This window comes from Rhinatrema bivittatum, chromosome 2 (genome assembly GCF_901001135.1).
Source record: "Rhinatrema bivittatum chromosome 2, aRhiBiv1.1, whole genome shotgun sequence".
Taxonomy (NCBI): Eukaryota; Metazoa; Chordata; class Amphibia; order Gymnophiona; family Rhinatrematidae; genus Rhinatrema; species Rhinatrema bivittatum.
Window position 1 is genome coordinate 251,220,484 of NC_042616.1, and position 26,161 is coordinate 251,246,644.

The window sequence follows — 26,161 nt, forward strand, 5'->3', positions numbered from 1 at the left end:
AAATAAACAAATTTTTTTTAGCTCAGGAACTTGCACTACTTTTCTAATTATTGTAACCTCGCTGTCAGGATGCCCTAATTCTAATACATTAGTATCCTTTGAACCATGCGCTGCTGAGGACTGTTGGATTTCCCCTTTGTTCTAGTTTAAAAGCTGCTCTCTCTCCTTTTTAAAGGCTAGCGCCAGCAGTCTGGTTCCACCCTGGTTAAAGTGGAGCCCATCCCTTCAGAAAGACTCCCTTTTCCCCAAAAGGTTCCCCAGTTCCTTACAAAACTGAATTCCTCTTCCTTGCACCATCGTCTCATCCACGCATTGAGACTCCGGAACTCTGCCTGCCTCTGATGACCTGCGCGTGGAACATGGAGCATTTCAGAGAATGCTACCCTGGAGGTTCTGGATTTCAGCTTACTACGTAAGAGCCTAAATTTGGCTTCCAGAATCTCCCTCCCACAATTTTCTATGTCGTTGGTGCCCACATGTACCACAATAGCCGGCTCCTCCCCAGCATTGTCTAAAATCCTACCTAGGTGATGCGGGAGGTCCGCCACCTTCGCACCAGATAGACATGTTACCAGGTGATCCTCATGCCCAGCCACCCGGCTGTCTACATTCCTAATAATCGAATCACCAACTATGACGGCCGACCTAACCCTTCCCTCCTGGGCAGTAGCTCTGGGGGAGATATCCTCGGTGCGAAAGCACAATGCATCATTGGTGAGCAGGTCCTTGCTACAGGATCCTTTCCTGCTGTATCAGGTTGATGCTCTCCGATCATAAGACCTTCTTCCAAGGGCTGCCAGTCTGAAGTTGGGACTTGGCTACTATGTTCCTGAAGTTCTCATCTATATACCTCTGTCTGCCTCAGCTCCTCCAGGTCTGCCACTCTAGCCTCCCGAGGATGGGACTCATTCTGAGAGACAGGAGCTCTTTGCATTGCATGTACATGTACAACTTCTCACTGGTGGGTAAAAAAAAATCATACATGTGACACTATGGAAAAGACTGGGATGCCCCCCCTCTTGCTGCTGGACTGCTGCCTTCATCTCAAATTTGTTCAGTTCCTAGTTAAGTTTTAGGTTGCTATGTGATTAGGAATGTGTCTAATTAGTGTCCTTTAAATTTATTAGTGTAGTCACTATATGTCTGGTAGTGGCCTACTGGGGAATGATTAAACTTTCAATAAGGTGTGGGGAATTCGTGAAGTTAAGGCTGATTGTTTTGTTTGTTTTTTTTTAGTGTGAAAGTGGCACCTGCCTATACATTTAAGGATGAGCTAGGGGTGTGGTTGGGAGGGAAATACAAACACTAACTTCTGCTTATTAGCTGCCTTACTGACTATTAAAAGCACAAACACACTAAATAATATACCCCCCCAATAGTGTACTTCTCACCAATACTTTAAAAAAAAAATTTCCCAAGCAAAACTTACTGATTCCTTTCAGCCACCAGCAAGGTGATCCTCTCCTCTCAGTGCTCCCACTAGATTGTGGGACAGATGGGGTAACATACAGGAAGAACTGGAAGACAATTTGCTTCAGTCTGCTAAAAATCTACAATTTTCACTTTAACAGGACAATGATCCCTAGCAGAAGGCCAAAGCAGCATAGTGGTTGAACAAAAAGGTGAATGTTCTACAATGGCCAAGTCAAAGTCCAGATCTCAGTCCAATCAAGAAACTGTGGTACTATTTGAAAATTACATCCATAAGCATCTTGCAACCAACCTGAACTACCTGAAGCAAATCTTCCAAGAACAATGGGCATTGCACACTTCCAGTGTGAAAGCTGGTAGAAACTTACCTCAGACTTAAAATAGTTATTGCAGCAAAAGGTGGTTCCTATCAAGTACTAGTCTGAAGGGGTTGAATACTTATGCAAGCAGCATCTTTCAGTTTTTACTTTATTTTACGAAAAATGCAGAGAAATAATGAATTGACACATTGAAAATTTAAGCGCATACTGGTTTCTCTTCCATCATGATTTCAGATCGGTCCTCCAAGCCATCCTGTTCTCAATAGGTCCCTCCATCTGGAACGCCATGCCCCCGGACCTCAGGCAGGAAACCTGTCTCCTAACTTTTAAAAAGAAATTCAAGACATGGCTTTTCCGTCGAGCCTTTCCCTGCTCTTAGCCCAATAGCTTGACTCAGAACTGTTCCCATCTCCACTGTAATTAAACAAGCACTAAGACACACTAATATGTCATAATGACATTGGCTCCTTTGCCTCCCTCCCACACCCTCATCTGTATATAGTATACTATCTCTGTTCTCCCCCCTTTATTTTCCTATCCCCAGTTTTTGCTCCCTTGTTATAATGTAACTTTATGCTTCATCAAATTTTGTCTTTTGTTAATTGGTTATGGTTAACTGCTTAGCTCGATGTAAACCGAGTTGATTTGATTTGTATCAAGAAAGTCGGTATATAAAAGCCTTAAATAAATAAATATACTGTCTGGAACAAGCTGTGTAAGCATAATTTGTAATCCATACAAATCTGCTGACTTTAGGGGGTTGAATACTTTTACAAGCCACTGTAATTGTCAGGAATTTATAAAAATACCTAGGAACAGAAGCCTTAAGCATAATTATGTATAGGAGAAACATTTCATGAAATAAAGTCCCATAAAATCAAAATGGACTACACACAAGATGATATATAAAATGTGTGCTGCGGCAGTCAAAAAAGCAAACAGAATGTTGGGAATTATTAGAAAGGGAATGGTTAAACAAAATGTCATAATGCCTCTGTATTGCTCCATGGTGAGACCACACCTTGAATACTGTGTACAATTCTGGTTGCTGCATCTCAAAAAATATAATCGTGATGGAGAAGGTACAGAGAAGGGCGACCAAAATGATAAAGGGGATGGAATAGCTCCTCTATGAGGAAAGACTAGAGGTTAGGACTTTTCAGCTTGGATAAGAGACTGCTGACGGGGGATATGATAGAAGTGTTTAAAAACATGAGAGGTCTAGAACGGGTAGATGTGAATCAGTTATTTACTCTTTCAGATAATAGAAAGACTAGGGGGCACTCCATGAAGTTAGCATGTGGCATATTTAAAACTAATTGAAAAATAACTTTCTTCACTCAATGCACAATTAAACTCTGGAATTTGTTGCCAGGGGATGTGGTTAGTGCAGTTAGTGTAGCTGGGTTTAAAAAAGGATTGGATAAGTTATTGGAGGAGAAGTCCATTACCTGCTATTAATTAAGTTGACTTAGAAAATAGCCACTGCTATTACTAGCAACAGTAACATGGGATAGACAGTTTTTGGGAACTTGCCAGGTTCTTATGGCCTGGATTGGCCACTGTTGGAAACAGGATGCTGGGCTTGATAGTCCCTTGGTCTGACCCAGTATGGCATGTTCTTAAAATGCAGTGACTTTGGCAAGGTATCAAAGACATGAACTTTTCATTCGCAAGGACACAAGATAAATAAATCCTACATACCTATGCTATAGGAATGTCTAAAAATTAAATGCTTTTGGAATAAAGTATCTGATTGCATGTTAGTTAATACCCAGGCTCCTAGGATCACTGAGTGAATTTTATTTGATATGGACCTGGGAGATCTATGGGGAAAATTGAAAAAAAATAGATTCTTCCACTTATTAGTACTGTGGATAATTAGAGAGATATCTATATAGTTTTCTTGAAAGAGTGAAATGAATTGATCTCAAATACATCCTCATATGAGAAGACACCTGCTAGAGTGAAAATATTCTGCAACTTTGATAAGATGTGGAATCTTCTTTGAACATAAAATAAAAAGAGGAGGAAATCATGAAGGAATGAAATGCTAAAATGAGTAGAGTGGGAAAGACTGATGTAACAAGGAAGAAATGGGATGTGAATGGAAGTTGTAGATTAAACAATCTTACTGTATTTAGTTACATGAATGAGCCCCGAGAATGTTACAGATGAAAAGATTTGACTACACGAGAATGTTGGCCATGCAAGCCTATAATACACTTTGTAGTAGTCTGGGTCTAGTATATCTGATGATTAATTTTCTTAAACATTTTAATTAATAAGTACTCTAGAACAAGATGAAATATGTGAGAAGTTACACACATGACTCAAAAAGCTTCCGTAGAACAGCTTGCTATACCAGTAGATATATGAATGTTCCACTGCAACTGAAATGAGTGCCCTATTTAAAAAAATAAATAAATAAATAGCAGCTCTGCAACTGTATTTCAGCTAATTGGAATGAGTTCAATGAAGATATGAGGAGATAAGGTGGTCCTGACCAACTAGGCACATTTCGTTTGTTATTTATATCTGAGAGGGTTTCAATTACATCTGGCTACCAGAATTCTTAGCCAGATTCTGTTGCAAAATTGACAGAGGCACTGAGTAACTATTCTAGCTACTGTGCCAGAAAAGTCATGATGCAGTTTACCAAAGTATACATTCTGAGAAATCAGGTGTCCCAAGGAGTAAGCAAAATTTCAGTAAGTTTTATTTTGTGGTTTCAACATGGGCTTAGATTTACTTGGTTAATCTCAGATTGTTTTATAGGTACATTTCAACACCTTTATAAGGGCTAACTTTAATGGATGAAAAAAGGATTTTCACACTACTGCAAGGTAAAATTCAAACTGAACTTATTTTATAGAGTTGCTGAGCACAAGAGCTCCCCTGCAGCCAATTGCTCATGCACCATTCCTTACAGCACTCCATGCTGGGAAAGGCAGCGACTGCTAGAACTGTAAGCACCCGTTCCCAGCCAGTGTTCCCTCACTATGCCCTACAGCGCCTCCAAGTGTACACAGACCTGGTGTAATAGAAAGAAAGCAATATTCACGATAAATTATACAGAAATTATATTCTCTGAAGCACGTGATCCACCAAAACAGTAGCTACTGTTGGATTAGGATTTAAAGCAGATCTAAACTCATTAGATAAGCCAAATATACAGCCAATTTGGACATTTTGTTCCATATAAGGCAAGCTATGAACTTGAATTTAAAGATCTCATATGATAAATGATCAACAGGCTCTCATCTACAACGCTATAAGGAGAAAGAAAATATAGATATAGACCAGGGGTAGGCAACGCCAGTTCTCAAGTGCAGCAAACATGACTGGTTTTCAAGATCTAATAAAACAAGGAGGTAGGTGATCTAAAAAAGCCGTGAGGGAAACAAAAAATATAGATGCCTAAAAATGTCCGTTGAAAAGCTTTAAGGAGACTTCTAGGTCCAAATACACAAGATGCCCAACTCAGGCAGAGTTTCACCCCCCTCGTGGGGGCTGCCTCAGGGGCTACAATAAACAAGTCAATTGCTGACATTAAAATACAAAAATACATAACTCACAAAAATAATAAAAACAAAAAAACAAATAAATACTTGAAGGCAACAAATGGATATAGAACATGTATAAAACATAAAATGGAACAATTCATATACGATGTAAGACAAATGTAATAGTTGAACAAATGCAAGAATATAGATATAGAAATTTGAAAAACAAATAGTGAGAACCAATGACTATAAATACTAAAAAATTAAAAAAATTAATTAAAAGCAAACTGATATATAACATGTATAAACATTGAAAATGGAAAATGTTCATGCATCTGATGATTGCTGGTCTTATAATGTAAACTTGTAAAGACAAACATATAGAAATTATAGATGATTTTACCTGTGTGAAATAATCTGTTATGCGTATTTGAAAAGTCTTATTACCATAGAATTTCCTTCTGGAAGACTATAACTATATAAAAGAAATTAAAAGACTGAGTGTAGGGGGATCTTGTGGAAGGGAAGAAAGCTGCCTCAGTGTTTCAGTGTGCTCTTTTAGTTGAGTCACTGCATCTTGGACCCAAAAAGGTTATCTCCCAAGCAAGGGAGATCCACTAATTTATCTTGAACTTTGGGTCTAAGGTCTGAGGCATTAAGCCATGCCCATCTTCTGGTGCTGATCCCTGATGCAGCTACCCTAGAAGCTGTTTCGAATCAGTCATAAGCTGCATGGACCTCATGTTTTCCGGCCTCCAGACCCTTGTGGTTGATGGCCTGGGCAGCCTCCTGATACTGAGTTGGGAGAGATGGAACAAAATCTTGCATTTGTTTCCATAAATCTCGTTGATATTGGGTCATGTAGAGCTGGTATGATGAGATTCTTGAGTTAAACATGGCCCCTTCATACACTTTTCGACCCAGGGAATCCAAAAACCGGTGGTCTTTACCTGGGGGATTTGATGAATGTGTTCTGATTCTTTTTGATCTTTTTTGTGCTGACTCCACCACTACTGAGAGGTGAGGGAGCTGCGACTTCTGATACCCAGGAGCAGATTGTACTAGATATGTACTGTCCATTCTCTTGTTGACAGCTGGAACGGAGCAGGAATGTTCCCACAGACGATGTTGCACTTCTAGGAGAACATCATGTACTGGTATGGCTACCACTTGTTTTGGAGGGTCGACAAACTGAAGCACCTCCAAGGTTTGCTGTCTGGTGTCCTGCTCAGTGACTAATTTGAAAGGAATGGAGTCAGCCATTTCTTGGACAAAAGTTGTGAAAGTAAAATCCTCTGGAGATTTCTTTCGTGAATCTGGTGGTGATGGTTCAGACAAAATCCTCAGATGACGTTTCTGAATTTGTGTCACTCCAAGTGTCATTCTTGGATGTTTTGAGGAGTTGCTGAAGCCTTAGGTGGAGGAGGAATGCCAGAAGGTCCTGGTAATGGATCTTCAGGAAATAACTCTTCCAGATGTTTTTATTTTTATTTATTTAAATTTCTTATATACCGGCATTCGCGATGGGAGTCGCATCATGCCAGTTTACAAATAACAAGGTGTGACAACAGAATAAATACTTAACTACTTAAAAACATTAACATGTGATAGAAGAATAAGGTAGCAGTTACAATAAAACAGGGATAAAATGCAACTTGGAATGAAGAGAAGGCAAAAGAGAGATTAACACTGAGATAACAAAAGAATGACCAAGGTAAATAAAACCAAGGTAAATAAACCTGCCTCATTAAAAAAGAGAGAACATTATTGAGTTGTCAAAGGTTGTTGATTACCCTGACGGGAGTTCTTAGTTTCTTCCCTTGTTCTTTCCCTTGTTCTTTCCCTTGTTCTTTCCCTTGGATTAGAAGGGAGAGAAGCCAGTAGATCCTGATACCTTTTCATTAGAATTTGATGTAGTGCTGACTCTGGGTGTCCTGAGTCCCCAGGACGGAGTGGCACTGTTGATGAGGGCTTCGGGATTGAAGATGGGACTAGTGTCCTCAATGATCTCTTCGAAGTCACTGTAGTTGTCTTTTCTTTAATGCCCAGCATCGGCGCAAGCATAAAGATTGGCGTCTGTGACGGAACCGATAGGGTCATCGACATCGGCACAGTGACCGGCAAAAATGAAGGCACTGACATTGGTATCGAAGTTGTTACTTGAATTGGTGTTGTCACCGGCATCGGGGTTGTCCCCGGCGTCGGTAGTGCCTCTGTCATCGGTGATGTCACTGGTATCTGTAGTGTTACCGGCATAGATGTCATTGGCAGTATCGCTGGCATCGGCATGGTCGCCGGAATTTGTTCCTTCAGGGCCTGCATCACCGCTTGCTTGATTAACATGGACAAGTCCTGTGATCCAGCTGGGATAGTCTGTGGCGGTGGAGTAGTGGATACTACTTCATGAGATGGTTGTATGGGTTCCATCGATGTAGGCCCTAATGGTGGCGGTGTTTCCTTATGTTTTTGCCGCTTTACGATCGGTTCTCCCGGGGAGGGAGTTAACGTTGGTGTCGGGGCATGTCGATGCTTATGTTTAGGCCTTTGCTAGATTACCGACTTTATCGATGCCTAATCACCGGATCCCTCCAAACGACGTTTTTCAGCAGAACTTTTATGGTAACTCCTGCTGGGGACATTTTCGAAGGAGAAGAAAGGAGTTGGAGGTGAAAAAGGTGTTCCATTTTTTCCTACCTAAGCTTCCTTCCTTTTGGAGTCATTTCTGCACACTGTTGGCAGGATGAAACATGTTTTTCGCCTAAGCAGAGAACACACTGAAGGTGTGGGTCTGTGAGACATAGTCCGATTGCAAATCGGACATTTTTTAAAGCCTGAAGCCATTTTTTTCCACTGACAGCTGTCGAAAAATGGGGGAAATTTTGTGAGAGAAAAATTGTTTCTACTTACAATAAAAACGATACAGATTTCTCACCGTCCGGTGGAAAAAGAGAGAATGAGATCCCTTATGGGAGAATTTTTTTTTTTTTACAAGAATGACTTTTCAGTCAGTAATGTGTGAGTAAACTCACAGGGCTCCTATCTCCGCGATGCTTACAGCAGCGCGGAAAAACGAAGACTAGAGTGAGACCCCTGTGACACAGAATATCATGGAATGCTGGACATGCTCAGTGGCCTCACAGTGCCAGTCAAAAGTTTCTAGAAACTTTGACAGAAAGTTTTCCCGCAATAGGGCTCAGTCAGTGACGTCACCCATATGTGAGGACTAGCATCCTGTTTGTCCTGGGATACAGAATTTATAATTGTCAGGATCGGAAGGTCACTTTGAAGGATTTGCAAGTCACTATATAATATGCTGAAATGAATTACATAGCATGCATGATAATATAATCTGATGGGAAAAGTAGTTACAGCTAAAAAATTCTACTTATTCCAAGCATATAGCTTGCTATACTTTGTATATTTGAAGTTTGACTACCAATTGGTAATGGGACCACAGAAAGGGAAAAAAAAGCACAACTTTCGTTTCAGATATTTCTAGGAAAACACAAATAAATAGCAAAATACAATAAACTTGGCTTGGAAATATGGGACTACTTTGAAAGCATATATGACCTTTACAGACATCCACTTTGAAAACATAAAAGTTGCCCAAGGGCTGCAATGTGTCCTAAGGTTTCTTTGTAGAACACAAAAAAAAAACTAACAGAATGAGACAAGCTGTAGATTTTCTACCATTTAAAAATAAAAAATGCACACTCTGAAAAACTCCCCAAAATCAAAACAAATACAGTAACCAAACAAAAAAAAGATACCAGCTGTACCCAAAAGAAAATGTGGGCGTTAACTGACTTCTCTACTCATAGCCACATCTACCTGCAAATTGGTAAGATACATTCATCCCTCTAGTTATATTTCATGCAAGAGCCCAGAGCAAGAAAATGTGTTCTTACCATGAACCTATTTGAGCCTCTTGCCAAACATGGACTGAATGGTAAAAATAAGATGAAATGGACAATTCACACATTTGAAAAGACACAGATAGAAAGTTATATTACTTACCTATGTAGACCCTCCTACTGTATCTCTGCATCAGTAACAATACAAACACATGAAGTGGAATAAGGTTGATGATGAACACATAACCACCCCATGCAGAGACCTACAAGAAAATGGAAAGCCAAATTAAATTATAACTTAAACATTTATTTCAGCACAGCGGATTGGAAACCTCAGACTTCCTTTAAAAGTAGCAAATAAATTAAAGAGATTTGGTTTGGAAGTTCAAAGTTCATTCCAGCCTCTATACCGTCTCTTAATCTTTACTGTGGCCCATCAGATTCCTTCTCAGAATGTCAGGGCTACAGAAGACACCAAAGGAGGAGTCTGAAGCAATGCTGAGGAGAGAATACAGTTTGACAAATAGAGGATTAAGACAGAAAAAGCTCTGTCAAGTACCTTACTGGATGAAACATCTCAAACTCTAAAAACAGTGGTGCTAAAATCTGCCTTTGGGCTGCACCATGCACCAACATCCCTTTCCCAATCCATCTTCAGTACTATGACATACACAAAATTAATGTATGAGATCTCAAAAATTGTTAAAAAGGAAAAAAAAAGAAACCAGGGGAAAGAAGGGTGGTGATGGTGGTGAAGCACTTAACACTAATGCTCTTCAATGCAAATGGCTGTAAAACGAAAAAAAAAATGCACAACTTGGCAAAAAAACTAAGCAGAGATACAGGAAGAATGACTTTCATAGTTTTAAATACAGCATTACCAAGAATAAAACCCAATTCCCAGATTTGTTTCTGCATTTCATTCCTGAAGAAAAACATGTATGAGGTTATTGAATGTTTCTCTCTGTAAAAACTCCAAACATAGGAGCTAAAGGGGGAGACCACAATCAGCAAGGTGAGCTGCCTTTGGAGCAAGGGAGGGAGGGGGCTGGTCGAGCAAGCACAATTTAAAGGTGGTCCCAGCCTGCCCACCAAACCCCAGTTTTCCATCCTTCCTCCTGCTGTCAGGTTTCTTTTCTAAGGTTTCAGGGCATGCTCCCTCTGCTTTCTGTGGTCACCAGTGCTCTGAGGCACATTTTCTGTGCTGGCTCCCAGGCAGCTGCTGACAGCACTTGCTGCTGGCTGGATCTGTACTGGTGGAATGCTGCTGAGGAGTGTATCATCAGCACTAGTGTGCACTGCTCAAGTGTTTGGGCATATGATGCGAGGCTATGTGGGTTGTGGCTCTTGTATTTAAAAAAAAAAAAAAAAAAAAAAAAAGCACTATTGGGGACACAGTGTGTGCCTGCCTGGGGGCCAGCAGCCTCTTCGCTGTAGTGCTGCCAACTGGTGGGACTGGGATGGATGTGCCCCAGCGGAGGTGGGTCTGGTGGTATGGCCAGTGTTGCAAGCGTGCCGAATGAGGCCTTCGGTTTTGAGGAGGGGGCTGCTTTACTGGCTATGATCAGTGATTAAGTTGGGGGTGCAGAGACTCTTGGGGTCAACTTCGGAGGTGTTGTTGCTACTTCTATCACATGGCTTCTGGCACGGTTTTATGCTTTCAGCCCCCTTCCCTCTCGCCTGAAATACAGAGTCCTGTTGCTTCATGTCACTGGGTGTGGGTGGACAGCCCAGGAGTGCGTTTGTAGGTGGCTGTGGCATCTCGTGCTCAGACTGTGGAGCCAGGTAAGGCTGCCATTGTTCATCCGGTCGGCCAAGCTGGGATCGGTTGGTATGGTGTCCCCCCTCTAGGCAAAAAGCAGACAAAGGAGTCATTACACTTATTTTTCACTCCCTACTCGGGAAGTAGCGAAGACCTAGTGGTTGTAAACTTACATACAAACAAGTGGATGTGGGTGAAGGCCTCCCAGGGGTGAGTACCAGCAACAGTTGTAACTCCTATCCTAAGGCAGTCCCCAGGTTCTCACAGGATCCTGGATTGATGGGAAACATATTGGAGTGGAAAGTCCTGGAGTTATAGGCAACAGTTCCAGATCAACAGTCATCCACACTACAGTGGTTCATTTGCTGGCCATTTCACTATTGCCAATGTGTGCCCACATCGCTATAGCCATTTACCTGAAGAGGTGGACAGCATCTCCCAAAAGGTTATTTTGGTTTGGTGCATGCCTCAGCCATAATGAATTTCACTCAAACCAGGTTGTGTTGGGAATGGTCTTAATCTCACAATTTTAATGGCTAATGTCCCTTCCAAGTTCATAAAATGTAATGCGTTTGTATTTATCACAATGTGCTATGAAATTTGTATTCATCAGACCCCCTGACAGCAACCTTGAGTTTGCAGCATGAGTGTACACAGAGGGTGCACCAAGTTAGATAAGCGAGCTGTTATCTTCATCAAGGAGCATTTACAGTTTTGGTGGAGTTCCACGATTGAGTAAAGCCCAGAGAGAATTAGTCCAGACTCCTGCTCAAGTGTGCCTGGAGCAGAGGATCATCAGCACTGGCCCAATCTGCTTCACCATCTTAGATATAACTTTTTAAAAATGTTATTTATAAATTTGGAAGAGTTACAAAACATCGGTAAAAAAGTGAAGACAAATGCTGTTAACCAATAAAGGTTGAATACAAAACTGAACATTAAACATTTTTTTCTTCTTTTCCTTACTCATTTATGTTTTTAAACCCTCCCTACACATACTCACCATCATTCATATAGATAATCCACCAATCATCCCAGCAATGATCTTAACACAGTATACCATATACAGTTAGTCTGTTCCCATATATATGTAACCAATACCGGAAATAGCAAAAATTTACAGTAATGTTTGCAAAGATGAAAATATCCCTTAACAGTCAGCTTACATTCTGTGTCATAATCTCCTTTTCTCTGAGTGATTCTATCAATGTTGCATAAGGTCAGACCATGTTTTAAAAAGAAGAATCTCCACAGTACTCCAAGACAATATCATCACCTTTTTAGCCAACAGAGTGATACAGCCAAGAATCTTTTCCCCCCTTTAGGTAAAAGAAAATCCTTATCATACAGATGCAAATATCTTACCAGACCAAATAATTTTAGATTTTAACATTCACAAATCTGTTGCCAATAAGGATGCAATGTAGTACACCCTGTATAATCAAATTAACAAGGGGAGTGAAGAACAAATCACAGTTCTTACAAGTTCCAAGTTCTTTCACTTCTTTATTCCAATGAAAACTATTTTGAAAAATGTGCAGAGTAGAACATTTAAAAGTTGTCCCTCAATATGGACTCCAAGTTTTGCCACAAAGGCTGGGTCCGGAGGCACAGCATAACTGGATTCATACATTAAGACAAAACACACAATCAGGTAAGGACCGAATACAATGCGGTACAGTAAGTCACGGATGATTACATACCTCTTAAAATGACAGCCTTCTATGGAAAGGCAGCGTGAGCTTGTCCCACGCTGCCGCTAACATGGGGCAAGCACAGGAAGCTGGTTAAGGCATTGGGGGAGAGGGGGAGGTAACAGACTGCGATGGCAACAATTTTGAATTGGTGCCTTGCCATTGGTTACCTAAGGAGCGCCAGTGTTTTGGAGCAGCTCCTTACCACAGACAGCAGCAAGGCAAAGAGCAGATCTTGATTTTTTGCTCCGCAGCTTTTGCTGATTTTTTGGTGTTTTTTCCTGGCAATTTCTTCGATGTGCTGTCCTCTGTGTTTGGCATGAAGCGTGTATGAGACCATGTAGCTCCTCCCCTCCCTGCAGCGGCGGTCGGCCGACCTCTGGCGGCGGGTAGACAGGCCCCTTTGGGGCGGGCATCTGACGGTGAGTCCTGGTAGCACATCGGTCCTTCTACTGCTGGCACCCCTGTCTGCCGTCTCCTTACCCTCCCCTCCCCCCCATGCTTTCACCTGGGAGAGCATCCAATTCTCAGGAGAGCAGCCCGGAGTCTGCAGACGCTCCGGCTTGTGCTCATCCCAACCCTCCTTGCGTCTCCCCACCCAGCACCGCTTCCCCCAGCTCTGCGAAGGAAATTTCTTTGAATGCCTCTGGCGGCAACTTTTTGTTTCCCGGCTCCCCTGCGATCCTCCCTGCCCCTCCCCCCATTTTCCCTCCTGAGCTTCTAACCTGGTTGTGCATGGCCCACCCTGTTCAGGACGCCAAGATACAGCGGGGGGTGGAAAAGCGATGCCCCGTGGCAGCGGGGCAAAGGCAAGACCCCTTTGCGCAGAGGCCGATTTTGCAGAGTGTTGCAGCAGTTTCAGGCATAGGTGAGCAGGCTGCCGCCACCCCCCCCCCCAGTTCCCTCAGGTTTATGCAAGCACAAGAAGACTAGCGGTGAGGGAGGGAGGAGAAAGCGTACAGCTAGGCCGGCAGCGGAAGCACCTCTGACGAGGGGTAGTGATGGGCGTGCGGATAGCAGTAGCACGACAGGGTATTCTCAGCTTTAGGGCAATTTGGGGCAAGAGGACTTTCCCAGGCTGACTTGATAGCTGATATCCTAGGGCATTATGTGGGTACTCTATTCAGGATGGGAACTCCAGGGTCAGGAGAGGACAGGAGTGGTGTGGGGGCTTGGACTCTGGATTCTGGGGCTGCAAAGGGGGCCAGAGTTTTTCCATCAGGTTGGCAAGAGGAAGAAAGTATGGAGAGCGCACAGGCTGATACAGTTCAGCGTACAAGATTCGGGCAAGGCGAGGAGAAAAGGTCCGGAGTATGGGGGTGGAGCGGGAATAGGGGTATCTTATTTTCCAGATGCAGCGGATGCGGTGTTTCCGGGAACTTCGAGCAGGAGGCATGGAGACAAAGCGTTCACACATGGACAGGAGGTGCACTTTCCCAGAGGGGCACCGGTGGCTGCACATCCCGTGGAGGCTCCAGGCAGCAGCGTAGTGGGTTTGGGGTCAGGTAAGAAAGGTAGTGAATAGAACATGGATTGCGGGCACGGCGGAAAAAGAGCTAGAGCTTGTAGTTCGTCCTCTAGTTCCTCTTCATAGTCATCGAGTTCCAGGGAATCAGGGCCATTTCAGCGTGCGATATTAGTGAAGGGCCCTAAGCAGGATATGGGACATCTGGTTTTGGCATCATTAACTGAGTTGTGGGAGGAAGTTCCTAAGCATCTTGCGTGACGGATTCATAAAAGAAAATGTGAATATTTTCAAATTATTAGAAGGGAGACGAGGAGGTAGGAAGGACAAGAAAGCAGCAAAGAAGGGAAAGGGAGAGAGAGCAGGTCCAAAGGTCTCAAAAAATGTTAATTGGGTGCACGGTTTCTTGAGATTGGCAAACGTAGTAGGGCATTTTGACCCAACCCAATATGGTTCGTTGCTGTCTTATGCTGACAGCATACTGGGAGCATTCAAAGATTATGAAGGTTGGGCTTGACTCAACTATGATGAGAAGTTTCGTGACAAGATGGCGGGCAACCAATTTATGTCTTGGGGAACTCAGATGACCAAAGGTGTTAACATAGCCAAAAGCGTAGGGGCAGGTGGAGGGGGTAGTGGTAACTTGGTGGGGTTCGGGGCAGGCAGTGGTGAAGGAGGCTCCTTTTGAGGGCAAGGGAGTGTTAGGAAGTTCGAAGGGGGGAGCAAGGTATCTCCTGGAGGGTCAGATGACTGCTGGCGATTCAATAAGCTCACCTGTCTTTTCCCAGAGTGAAAATTTTGACATGCATGTGTGGCATGCAGAGGAGCGCATCCTGCCATGAAGTGTACACAAGGGCAGGGTATTGCCACTCATAAGGGCGGAAAGCCACGAGGTTTTGAGACAAAAGGTGGATTCACCGGTTGTATCTGTGTTAAGACTGGTTGCGGTGTTATCCAGACTTGAGGTGACTAGTTTGAGTGTGTTTTAGTTTAGTTTCGGTTTTCATATCCCGTATGAAGGTTGAGCGCGCAATGCTAGGTCAGCATTGCAACTTGAGGGCATTGCCAGGGCTAAACTGGGATTGGAGATCCAGTTAGATCAGGTGGTTGGGCCATTCGTTGTGCTGCCTTTTGAACAAATGCATTTGTTTCCGCTGGCGGTCATACCAAAGAAGGCTCCGGGTAAGTTCAGGTTGATTTTGAACCTAGCTTATCCGGCGGGGTCGTCAAACGATTTTATTGCGTGGTGAGAGTGTACTATACAGTTATGCTTCATTCGATGCAGCGGTTGCTTTAGTGAGAGGTGCGGGAAAAAGGGCTTTACTAGCAAAGGTGGATATTGAATCAGCCTTTCAGTTATCCATTCACCCAGAGAGCTTTCCCTTGGTTAGGTTTTGTTTTCAGAGGAGGTTACTTTGTGATCATTGTTTGCCCATTGGTTGTGCGATTTCATGCACATTCTATGAAGTTTTCAGCAATTTCATACAATGGACCACCATGAGGTATACGGTGTGCTGAGACATGTTGCATTACTTAGACGATTTCTTGTTTGTGGGACCTCGTCAGTCCAGCGTTTGTCAGGATCAGTTAGAGGTTTTTCTGGAGGTAACTTGTTCATTAGGGGTGCCAATCGTGCAGGATAAAACGAGGGGCCCCGACTACAATGCTTACCTTCTTAGGTATCGAATTGGATTCAGTCGGAATGGTGGCGCGTCTGCGTCTGGTTGTTTTTGGTGCGCCCAGTATGCGGAATGTTCCAAATGAGTCTATGGTGTTGCAGCAGCATGGTGTTTAAAGTGCTCCGGGTGCTTGAGACGCGATGAACTTTTTTTTCCATGGCCAGAGTGCGTCAAATGTGTCCTATGCGCCGTACGTGCCAGATGCTCTGTCTGCTTCGGCCGATAGTGTGCTTCAGCCTTTCCGATGGCTTGTCCGGGTGGATTCCCTGTGCCACAGGTTTCAATGCTGTGGGGCATGAAAGGCCAGGGAGTAGGCCCCTGCTTTAGGCCAGATGACCTGGTGGCTCTCCCGGGTGAGGGGATGAGGTACCTGGTCCTTGGGCCCAATGGTCGGTAGGGTGCTGGGGGGACCTTGCGGGCCCAGCGAGGATGCCCTCTTCATCAGCGTCTTCCTTTTTGTTGGACCCAGGGAGGAATGGATCAATCAATCAGGCGTCGGGGCATAGGAGCCTGATGTTCTCAGGTGCGCCATTTTTTCTGCGAGCTGCCTTTGTGCTCAGGGGGACATCTGGCCACAGTCCTGGCAAGAGGACTGGCCGTGGTCCGGCCCGAGGCAGATATAGCAGTAGTTATGTCCACCAGTGATGATCTAACTTTACCTCACTAGCAATATTTAAAGCCAGACTGTTTAGGAGCCATTGTGAGAAAAAAATTTGAAAAAGCTGAGGAGAAAAAACCCCCGCGTGCAGATGGCACGCAGAAAAAAAAAAAAAAGACTGAGGAGGTGGGCACTGAATTGCGCAGCCGCACAGAGTCCAAAACTCTGACTGAGGGAAAACTCCGCCTTCAGGGTCACTTAAACATCTACCAGACAGCATGGCTAATTCAGCCTGCTATCAACGGGAAATGTTTAAAAAATTGGCTCAAATATTTTGTAGCCCATTTCTATCAAAGTGGTCCTTTAGTTGTGGGACAAAAAAAAAAAAAAGAACTGCATCAGAAAGCAAAGCATAGATTTTTTCAGCAACCAGCTAGTAGGATGCCATCTAATGACATTCACTCCTAAGGAATGATTCAAGATCTTTACTGTACAATAATCTGTGAACAAGTTACTATTAGCCATTAACACACACCAAGAAATGCTATGCTGGGTTAGACTAAAGTCCATTGAGCCCAGCAACCTGTCTCCAACAGTGGCCTGTCGAGGTTACAAATACCTGGCAGATCCCATAAAGTAGATCTATTTCCTGCTACTCACTCCCAAGGGATAGGAATAGCTTTCTTTAGTTTACCTGGTTAATGTGTAATGGACTTTTCCTCCAGGAACTTGTCCAAACCTCTTTTAAACCCTATGCTAGTTACCATGTCCTCTGGCAACAGATTCCACAGTTTAACCATATACTGATTGAAAAAGTACTTTCTACTATTTGTTTTAAATTTGCTGGTTGCCAATTTTGTAGAATATCCCCTTTTATTAATTTTTTTAAAGGGTAAATAACCATTCTTTATTTACCTGTTCTACCCCATTCATGATTAAACTGAATGTGTATGTTGTAGAAGCCACAGTTAGCCTCAGTCGGCATGGAGTTCTCAAGTGACTTATGGCTGGAGATGCAGATCAAAGTATTTCTTAAAGTATACACAATTTATCAATAGGTTTAGCACATGTAGATGGAACAAATCCTATGTAGGTCTACCACTAGGTTCCTGAAGCACGGGCTACAAATTAGTAGGTGAGATCTAGCACAAAAAATAGAAAGTGCCCATAAGATTGCAATATTTTGATTATCAAACTCAACAAATTAAATTTAAATTACTATACAAGTGCTGTCTACACCCATTTTAAATACATTGCTCCTTAGCTCTGTGGAAGTTACTAATAGATTTATTTTTCTTCTATTGGGTGTACTTATATTTAAATTAACTAAGTTTCAAGATAATCAGGCTTGTAGCCATTTCACTATCTTCTATTCGCTGTTATCAGGAGGAATCCCAAAAGGCACTTCTCTCCATAACAGGTGTATGCTCTTTCTTCGGCAGTCAGAGCTGCAGTGCTCATCAGTAAGCGTTGCCAGAGCTAGGATTTGCCTCTAGCCACTGCACCACACTCCCCCCAATCTCCAGACCTTTCCTTGCCCTTCTCCTCCAGCATCACTCATCATTGGATCTAGCAAGTGAAGGGGACCACTCAACCTATATCTCTAGATGCTGCTTGCTCCTCTTTTCTATCTCCCCTTACTTTTTCGGTTCCTCCTAGTTGTACTTGTACTTCCAGGTGCCATTGCAGCCTTTTCTCTGCCTAACACCCATAACACCTTCAGCTGTCATGTCTTGGTTCTCCCTACTGCCACAACAAAAACATCTGGATCTCTTCTCAGCTGCCACTATTCTTCTGGTACCTGTAATCCCCCTGGTACATCTTTGGTCTCCCTCCCACGCCTTGAATCCCTGCTGCCACCACTAACTTGTACCATAATTGTCAACATGTTTTTGGATTCCTTCAAAATAGTTGCTACTTCATTCAGTCTTCTCCTAACCTAATGCCACTGCAGCCATTCTTCAGGCTCTCCAAACTCTACACATTGCCACCTCAACAGCTTCAAAAAAAAAAAACTGGCAATGCTCATAGCTCCTGTCCCCTGACAGTTCAGGCTTCTGAAACTGGCCTGAATTGGCCTCTGCTGCTTGGCTCATATTTAACAGTTCCTGGCAATGGCCTCAGCTGACACACTGTGCTTGCCTTGTGCAGACTAGACCCCATTTCTCCACAAGAGCAACCCTCAATGAAGCCAAAACAGAATGCATACATGTGCAAGGTCTCCCAACAGCACTATGACATTTTGTTTACTAACAACCAATGAAAGAAAAAAACAAAAACCAAGATGTGATTCATGGGACAAACACAAAAGGTCACCAAAAGCACTTTTGTTGGCCAAATATTAACAAATCAAAAATACATAAAGCAAAGGCAGATTCCAGGTAAACCAACAAGCATCTAAACTTTGAAAAACAAGTTGACTGTACTGCCTCTAAAAAAAAAAAAAAAAAAAAAGAGATGTGCATGTAATTTTCAATAGTTACAAAAACGTTTAGACTTGTATTAAGGTTAACTTGAAGCAATTTATTTTTGTGGTGGTAAGTTCTGCATAAAAAACATGAGGAAAAAGGATCTAGCCTGGTAGTCATAAGTGATGCAATACTTGTCAGGGACCAAAGGTATCCTAGATTAAATCACATGCAAATCTAACTTCATACCTGTGGATTTCAATACCAAAAGCAGTATTGAAAATAGATTGGAACTGCATATAGTTTTTTTACAAACTGTAAAAATGGTATTTTAGCAAAATTTCATTAAAATGTTTCTAGTTTCTTCAAATTTGCATTTTTGTAGTTTGCCACTTTCAATTTCTCTTGCAAAAAACTTTAAATACAAGCACACAGAACAAAGGCAAAAAACTCACCATATAAAAGTATGATAGACAGCAGCATATTGTCCAAAAGACTGATCCAGTTTTTACAGATTTCACCTGAAAATGCAAATCAATTTAAAATGAGAACTCCAGACATAACTTAAAAATAAAGCTTTACACCACAAAATACAATGTAACCCAAAATGTGATTACTATATGCAAACAAATGTGCACTGCTTTTTTCAGATATAGTACTCTCCTGAAACTTCACTAATGTTGAGATAACCATCATAAAAATGGATTAATACAATAAAGTGGTTTTAACTAGCATGTTCAGAATTTTTCTAAAGGCATATTTTACTTTTCATACCATTAGCATACAATTCCATTTCCACATAAAACAAGGAAAAGATTTGTTAAGAGAACAGGATTACAACAACCAATTGTCTTGTCCCACTAACTTTTCCAGTTTTTATGGCAGATTTCAGAAAAAATTACAATAAGAACTAAATGTTCAGTACTACTTAACAGAATACAAAATCTAAAAGTCTGCTTGACCTGAAATCAGGTCCCAAGCATGGTAATTGAATTCTTAAATAGCAGGTTCAGATTTGTTATTCAAAGAGCAGCAATAATAAATAGAATTAACATTCAGAATCAGTCTATAAAATAAAAGTACTTACCTGTAACTGTTCTCTGAAGACAGCAGCCTGAATCACAATGACAGGCACATGACCCATCATATGTTTCATCACCTGGAGCTTCTCTCAAGCACTTACATGCTCATTCATGCTCCACTAAGTGGTTCTGGAATGTTAGAAACTATCCAACTACATTAAGAGCTTGATGTACTAAGGTTTTTTTCCCCCCATTTTGTGCCTATGGAGAAAAGGCTTACTTCAGAGGTCCCTCTGGTAGTAATCCAAAAAGAAAAGCTCCCAAAACAGAGTGTCATCTTTGGTGGACAATAAATTACACTTTATCTAAAGATAAAGATTTTGAATAGACTAATCAACGGGTGTGTTTAATTATGGGTGGTCTGGAGGGCCAAAAGCAGCATCTATGGCAATCAGCCCGACCCAAGCCCATTAATACTGGACAGCAGGCAGAAACATAAGAAACAAGGTCCCACCTTTTACCCTGGGCTGCTGGTTAGATTATCTCATGCCAGGATGGGGGGGTAAAAAACAGCTGAGGAACCATGCTGGGAGTGTCCATCTACCTTCTGCAGAACTTTGGGGAGGGAGCTCAATTCAGTTCAACTGTCTGTGGACAGCAGACATCCTGCATACTGGGCAAGGCTGCTAGCAGGAGCACAGCAGCAGGCCAAAAGAATCTCAATAACTACAGTATCTTTCAGGCCTTGTCCCATCCCACTGCTAGAATGCATGGCATTTGGTGTTCCTGTCTCTGCCTATAGAAACCTGGGAGCAAGTGTGTGGAATCAAGACTACTGGGAACTTGCGAGAGAATGTGCAAGTGCAAGCCTGGTGAGGACCTGGGAGGAGGGAGTATGTGGGAGTAAGCCTGGTAGGGACTTGGGGGAGGGGGGGTGCATGGAAGCAAGATTCCCTGGGTTCTTGGGTGGGTGGAAGAGGGAGTTGAGTGAGACTGCTGGAGACAGGATGAGGTTCAGAGGCAGAGCTGCAGTTTAACTTTTCTAAAATGGAAATAATTTGATTCTCTCATTTTTGGGAAATGTGCATTTCAGAATATTTCTATATTGTACAGCACAAGAAAGCAAAATTGCTTACCTTGTAATAGGTGTTATCGCAGGACAGCAGGATGTAGTCCTCATATATGGGTGACGTCACTGACTGAGCCCTATCACGGAAAACTTTGTCAAAGTTTCTAGAAACTTGATTGGCACACTGAGCCCATTGAGCATGCCATGATATTCTCAGCCACAGGGGTCTCCCTTCAGTCTCGTATGTAGCAATAAGCTTTAGCAAAAATAAAAATGTATCGGACCCAACTCCGCGGGGTGGCGGGTGGGTTTCGTGAGGACTGCATCCTGCTGTCCTGGGATAACACCTATTACAAGGTAAGCAATTTTGCTTTATCCCAGGACAAGAAGGATGCTAGTCCTCACATATGGGTGATTAGCAAGCTAGAGGGTGAGTCATTTTGTAGTGAAGCAACAGTGAAGTATTCGCATTGCGAAACAATGTGACAAGGCGATAGCAAAAGCCAGAAGAATGCTGGGCTGCATAGAGAGAGGAATATAGAGTAAGAAAAGGGAAGTGATTATTCCCTTGTACAGGTCCTTGGTGAGGCCTCACCTGGAGTACTGTGTTCAGTTCTGGAGACCGTATCTACAAAAAGACAAAGACAAGATGGAAGCGGTACAGAGAAGGGCGACCAGGAAGGTGGAGGATCTTCATCGCATGACGTACGAGGAGAGATTGAAGAATCTAAATATGTACACCCTGGAGGAAAGGAGGAGCAGAGGTGATATGATACAGACTTTCAGATACTTGAAAGGTTTTAATGATCCAAAGACGACAAACCTGTTCCGTAGGAAAAAAAATCAGCAGAACCAGGGGTCACGATTTGAAGCTCCAGGGAGGAAGATTCAGAACCAATGTCAGGAAGTATTTCTTCACGGAGAGGGTGGTGGACGCCTGGAATGCCCTGCCGGAGGATGTGGTGAAGACCAGAACTGTGAAGGACTTCAAAGGGGCGTGGGATAAACACTGTGGATCCATAAAGTCAAGAGGCCGCCAATGAAGAGTGGGTGACTCACCAGAATGACAGCTACTGCCTGGAGACAATACCCTTATTCAATAAACATACACATGCTTACTGTGACTCCAACATCGCTCTAAGCTTCAACAGCAAGAGGAAATGTGGAAAAATGGATTTACACTCACAAAGAGGGGAGTAGCTGGCTTGTTACGGCGGTTACTACCCCAAACCAAATAAGCCTGATACTTCACCTTCAATGCATATACAGCATAGTTCTCTGCTTCAACGACAGGGGAGAAGAAAAAAGGGTTTGCACTCACAAAGCGGGGAGTAGCTGGCTTGTTACGGCAGTTACTACCCCAACCAAATGTGTCTGATACTTCACTTTCGATGCATATCCAGCATGGCTCTCTGCTTCAACGGCATGGGAGAAGACTGATACATCACGCATTTCCAGCATAGCTCCCTGCTTCAACAGCAGGGGAGAAGAAAAACAACCAATAAGGACTGTATAACATAGTCTGGGTAAAACAAATAAGCATGGGTGTAGCTTGCTTATTGTGGCGGTTACTACCCCTACTACCCCTAACTAATCAAGCTAGATATTTCAATGATGGGGGAGGAAGGTAAATAGAACCAAGAGCTAAGAGAAACAGATAAGTATGAGAGAAAAAATGTGTGAAGCTTGCTGGGCAGACTGGATGGGCCGTTTGGTCTTCTTCTGCCGTCATTTCTATGTTTCTATGTTGGTTAAAATGAGGCAGCTGGAGATCACAGCAGGTTGTATGTAGAAGGAGTTGGGATTATACTGGAAACAAGTTCTTTAAGACAGATTGTCCGTAGGCTGAATCTTGTCCTTCTTTGTCCAAACAGTAATGAGCTGCAAAAGTGTGAACAGAACTCCATGTTGCCGCTTTACATATGTCAAGAATTGGCACTGAACGATAGTGTGCTACTGAGGTTGACATGCTCTTACTGAATGCGCCTTTACTCGCCCTTGGAGAGGAAGGCCTGCTTTTCATAACAGAATTCTATGCAATCTGCTAGCCAGTTGGAGAGAATGTGTTTGCCCACTGGATTACCCGGTTTGTTTGGATCAAAAGATACAAAGAGTTAAGTGGATTTCCTGTGGACTGCAGTGCAGTCCAAGTAATATGCTAGCGCATGTTTACAGTCCAAGGTATGTAAGGCCCTTTTCACCTTGGTGAGAGAGGTCTTGAGAAGAATGTGGGCAAAACTATGGATTGGTTCAAGTGGAATTCCGTAACTACCTTGGGGAGGAAATTTGGATGTGTCCGGAGAACCACTCTGTCATGTAGGAATTTTGTATAGGGTGAGTACGTGACAAGTGCTTGTAACTCACTAACCCTTCTAGCCGATGTAATGGCTATGAGGAAGATAGTCTTCCATGTGAGAAATTTATCACCACAGGAATTCATGGGTTCAAAGGGAGAACACATGAGCCTTGTTAAGACCAGATTCAGGTCCCATTCTGTGACTGGTGGCCGTATTGGTGGTTTAAGGAGAGTTAAACCTCTCAAATCTACTGACAAGAGGTTGTATAGATATTGGTGCATCTCCCATCTTATGGTAAGCAGAGATTGCACTTAAATGTATTCGTACAGATGAGGTCTGGAGACCAGAGTCTGAAAGATGGCATAAGTAGTCTAGCAGAGAAGGTATGGGGCAGGAGAAAGGGTCAATGTTCTTTTGCGTGCACCACAAAGTAAATCTTTTCCATTTCGAAGAATAGTTTTTTCGTGTGGAAGGTTTACGTGAAGCTATAAGCACTTAAGCGACATTAGTTGAAAGACTGAGCTGTTGTAAGATCAAGCTTTCAACATCCATGCTGTCAGAGATAGGGATTGAGGGTTGGGATGGCACAACCTGCCCTGATCCTGAGTTATGAGATTGGGAGCTACACCCAGGCAAATTGGTTCTCTGATCGAGAGGTCTAGGAGTATGGGAAACCATACTTGTCAAGGCCAATACGGGGCTATGAGTATCATGGACCCCTTGTCCTGTTGTAGCTTCACTAGAGTTTTGGTTATTAGCGGTATCGGAGGATATGCATATAGAAGGCCCCAACGCCATAGAAAAAAAATCGAGCGGCGGGATGGATGATGGCTAGCAGGCTGCAAGGGCCAAACTCGACAGTAACCGCGGAAAACTGTCAAAAAAAGCTTACCGGAGTACCACGGCTAGAGAGAAGTTAGAGGAGGGACCCCTGTGGGGCAATTTAACGTTAGTTAATTCCGTGAGAAAAATTCCTGTCAGGAATCTCCACAGAGCTCCTAAACCGCGAGGCTACTGCAGCGTGGAAAAAACAAGACTGAAGGGGGAACCCTGCTGGCTGCAGGGTTAGTGCCGTGCTGAGCATGCCCAGTAGGGGCCAGTCAAAGTTCTGGAAACTTAAATAGAAGTTTTCTGTGATTGGGCTCCATCCTGATGATGTCACCCATATGTGAGGACTACCATCCTGCCTGTCCTGTGAGAAAAAATGCACATTCATTTTAGAATAAGGTTGTAACCTAACAAAATAGTGAAAAAATAGAGTCTGAAAACTCTGAATATACTGCATGAGATGCAGATTTTATTTTTTGGAAGTTGAAGGGGTTATTTTACATTGAGGATTCATGAGGCTTGTGTGATCTCCCTATCAAGATCCATTGCTTGGCATGTCCCAGAGTATGTTATACAAAACTTCATAAGCTACCTCCCTTTCCCACTTCTCTTGCAAGAACACAGGATTCCATTCATGCCTAACACAATCAAACTTCTACACAAATTTAGTCAGCAAGTAAATGTAAATGCCTGAAATGTGAACATCTTATGTGAACATGAGTGATCATGACTAAGATGTCAAAGTACAGACTCATATACCCAAGAGTAGTAATAGTAGTAGACCAAACTCCTGGATACAGAACTGAGAGGTCCAAAAGGAAGATATCTAATAGGTGTTACTTTGCTGCATGTACAATTCCATTAATTTTACATAAAAACATAAGATATTCCATACTGGGTCAGACCAAGGATCCTTCAAGACCAGAATCTGTTTCCAACAGTGGCCAATCCAAGTCACAAGTACCTGGCAAGAACCCATGCTACTAATGCCAACAGGCAGCTTGTTTAAATCCTTCAGGACATATGGCCTCCAGAACTGGACACATTCTAGCTGAGATTTCACCAATGATCTGTACAAAAATGACATTACTGCTTTTTTTTTTTTTTTTTGCTGGTTTTACCTCTCCTTATGCAGCCTGACATCCTACTAGTTCTACCACTGCCTTGTCACACTGTTTCACTACCTTGAGTTCATCAGATGCTGTCAGCTCAAGGTCTCTTCTGATCAGTGCATATCAACTTCTCAATTTAGCAGCTGTCATTCAGCACAGACAGAATTTCTCTGATTAAAATACCTGGATTTATTGACATTTGTTCTGTTCATATCTGGCTAGGGCTGAGGTCCAAGCTGAAATTACAGCACACTGGCATAGTCCCTGTTTGACTTTAAAGGTGCCATGCAGCTTTCAAATGCATTTGTCTGATTTGGTGGCACTTTTTACTTTTACATGACAAAAAAAAACCCACAGAAACCTACTCTAAATTTTATTTGTTGTAATCCTAGCACCAACTATGTACTTTCTAGTTTGCTTATAAACCAATAAAAGGAGAGTGAAAAGGTGTCCAGCCAACCTAGTAGCATTTTGAGGCAAGTTCTGTGCATCTGGCATGTGAGGAAAAGAAATTTTAAGAGACCATTATGGATCATTAAAATGAGAAAAAAATAGCAGAATTAATAGCATTCAGGAAATACATTTGAGTAAATGCATTTGAAACTCAAAGTGAGCTGCAATTCAAACGTAGCAGGAACATTTAAATGAGGACTGTACTTTAGTAGAATATAATGGTGCAGGTATTCAAAAGGAGTTTCAGACCATGCAGGCGAATAAGGTAAGAAATAAGATAAGGCTGGGTTATCTGCATCATGTCTTCTTTCCAGAAAAAGTTCCAATCTTGAACTGTAAAGGATTATATTTATTCTAAAAGCAGCAGCATTTGCTGGCCCAGGGAATAGGAATGAGGAGAACAGTTAATCAGATGCTAACACCTTAGGAATGGGGTAGAGCAAAGCAGACAACATAAAAGATACAAGTATACAAGAAAACCTAACATTTCATAATACTTTTCATTCAGAAAGTTAAAGTCACTATCTAATATAGTTCTGTATGTTTCTGTACCCCAAGAGGTTTTCTTATAGCACAAACCCTGTAGCTTTCATGCCAAAGCACATCAGACCCTAAGCCTTTTTAGCCACTTCTATTGCTCTCAATCCACTTTTCAGTCAG

The 26,161-nt window shown here is 42.5% G+C and overlaps 1 protein-coding gene across 1 annotated transcript in view; it reads right to left on the reverse strand.

The window, feature by feature from the left end:
- STT3B (STT3 oligosaccharyltransferase complex catalytic subunit B) overlaps positions 1 to 26,161 on the reverse strand; it is a 217,760-nt gene that overhangs the window by 86,534 nt on the left and 105,065 nt on the right. The window contains exons 4-5 of the mRNA XM_029589417.1: positions 19,176 to 19,241; positions 9,278 to 9,377 (exon numbers count right to left, since the gene is read on the reverse strand). Coding sequence (XP_029445277.1) covers positions 9,278 to 9,377; positions 19,176 to 19,241 — 166 coding nt within the window. The remainder of the gene's footprint in view (positions 1 to 9,277; positions 9,378 to 19,175; positions 19,242 to 26,161) is intronic.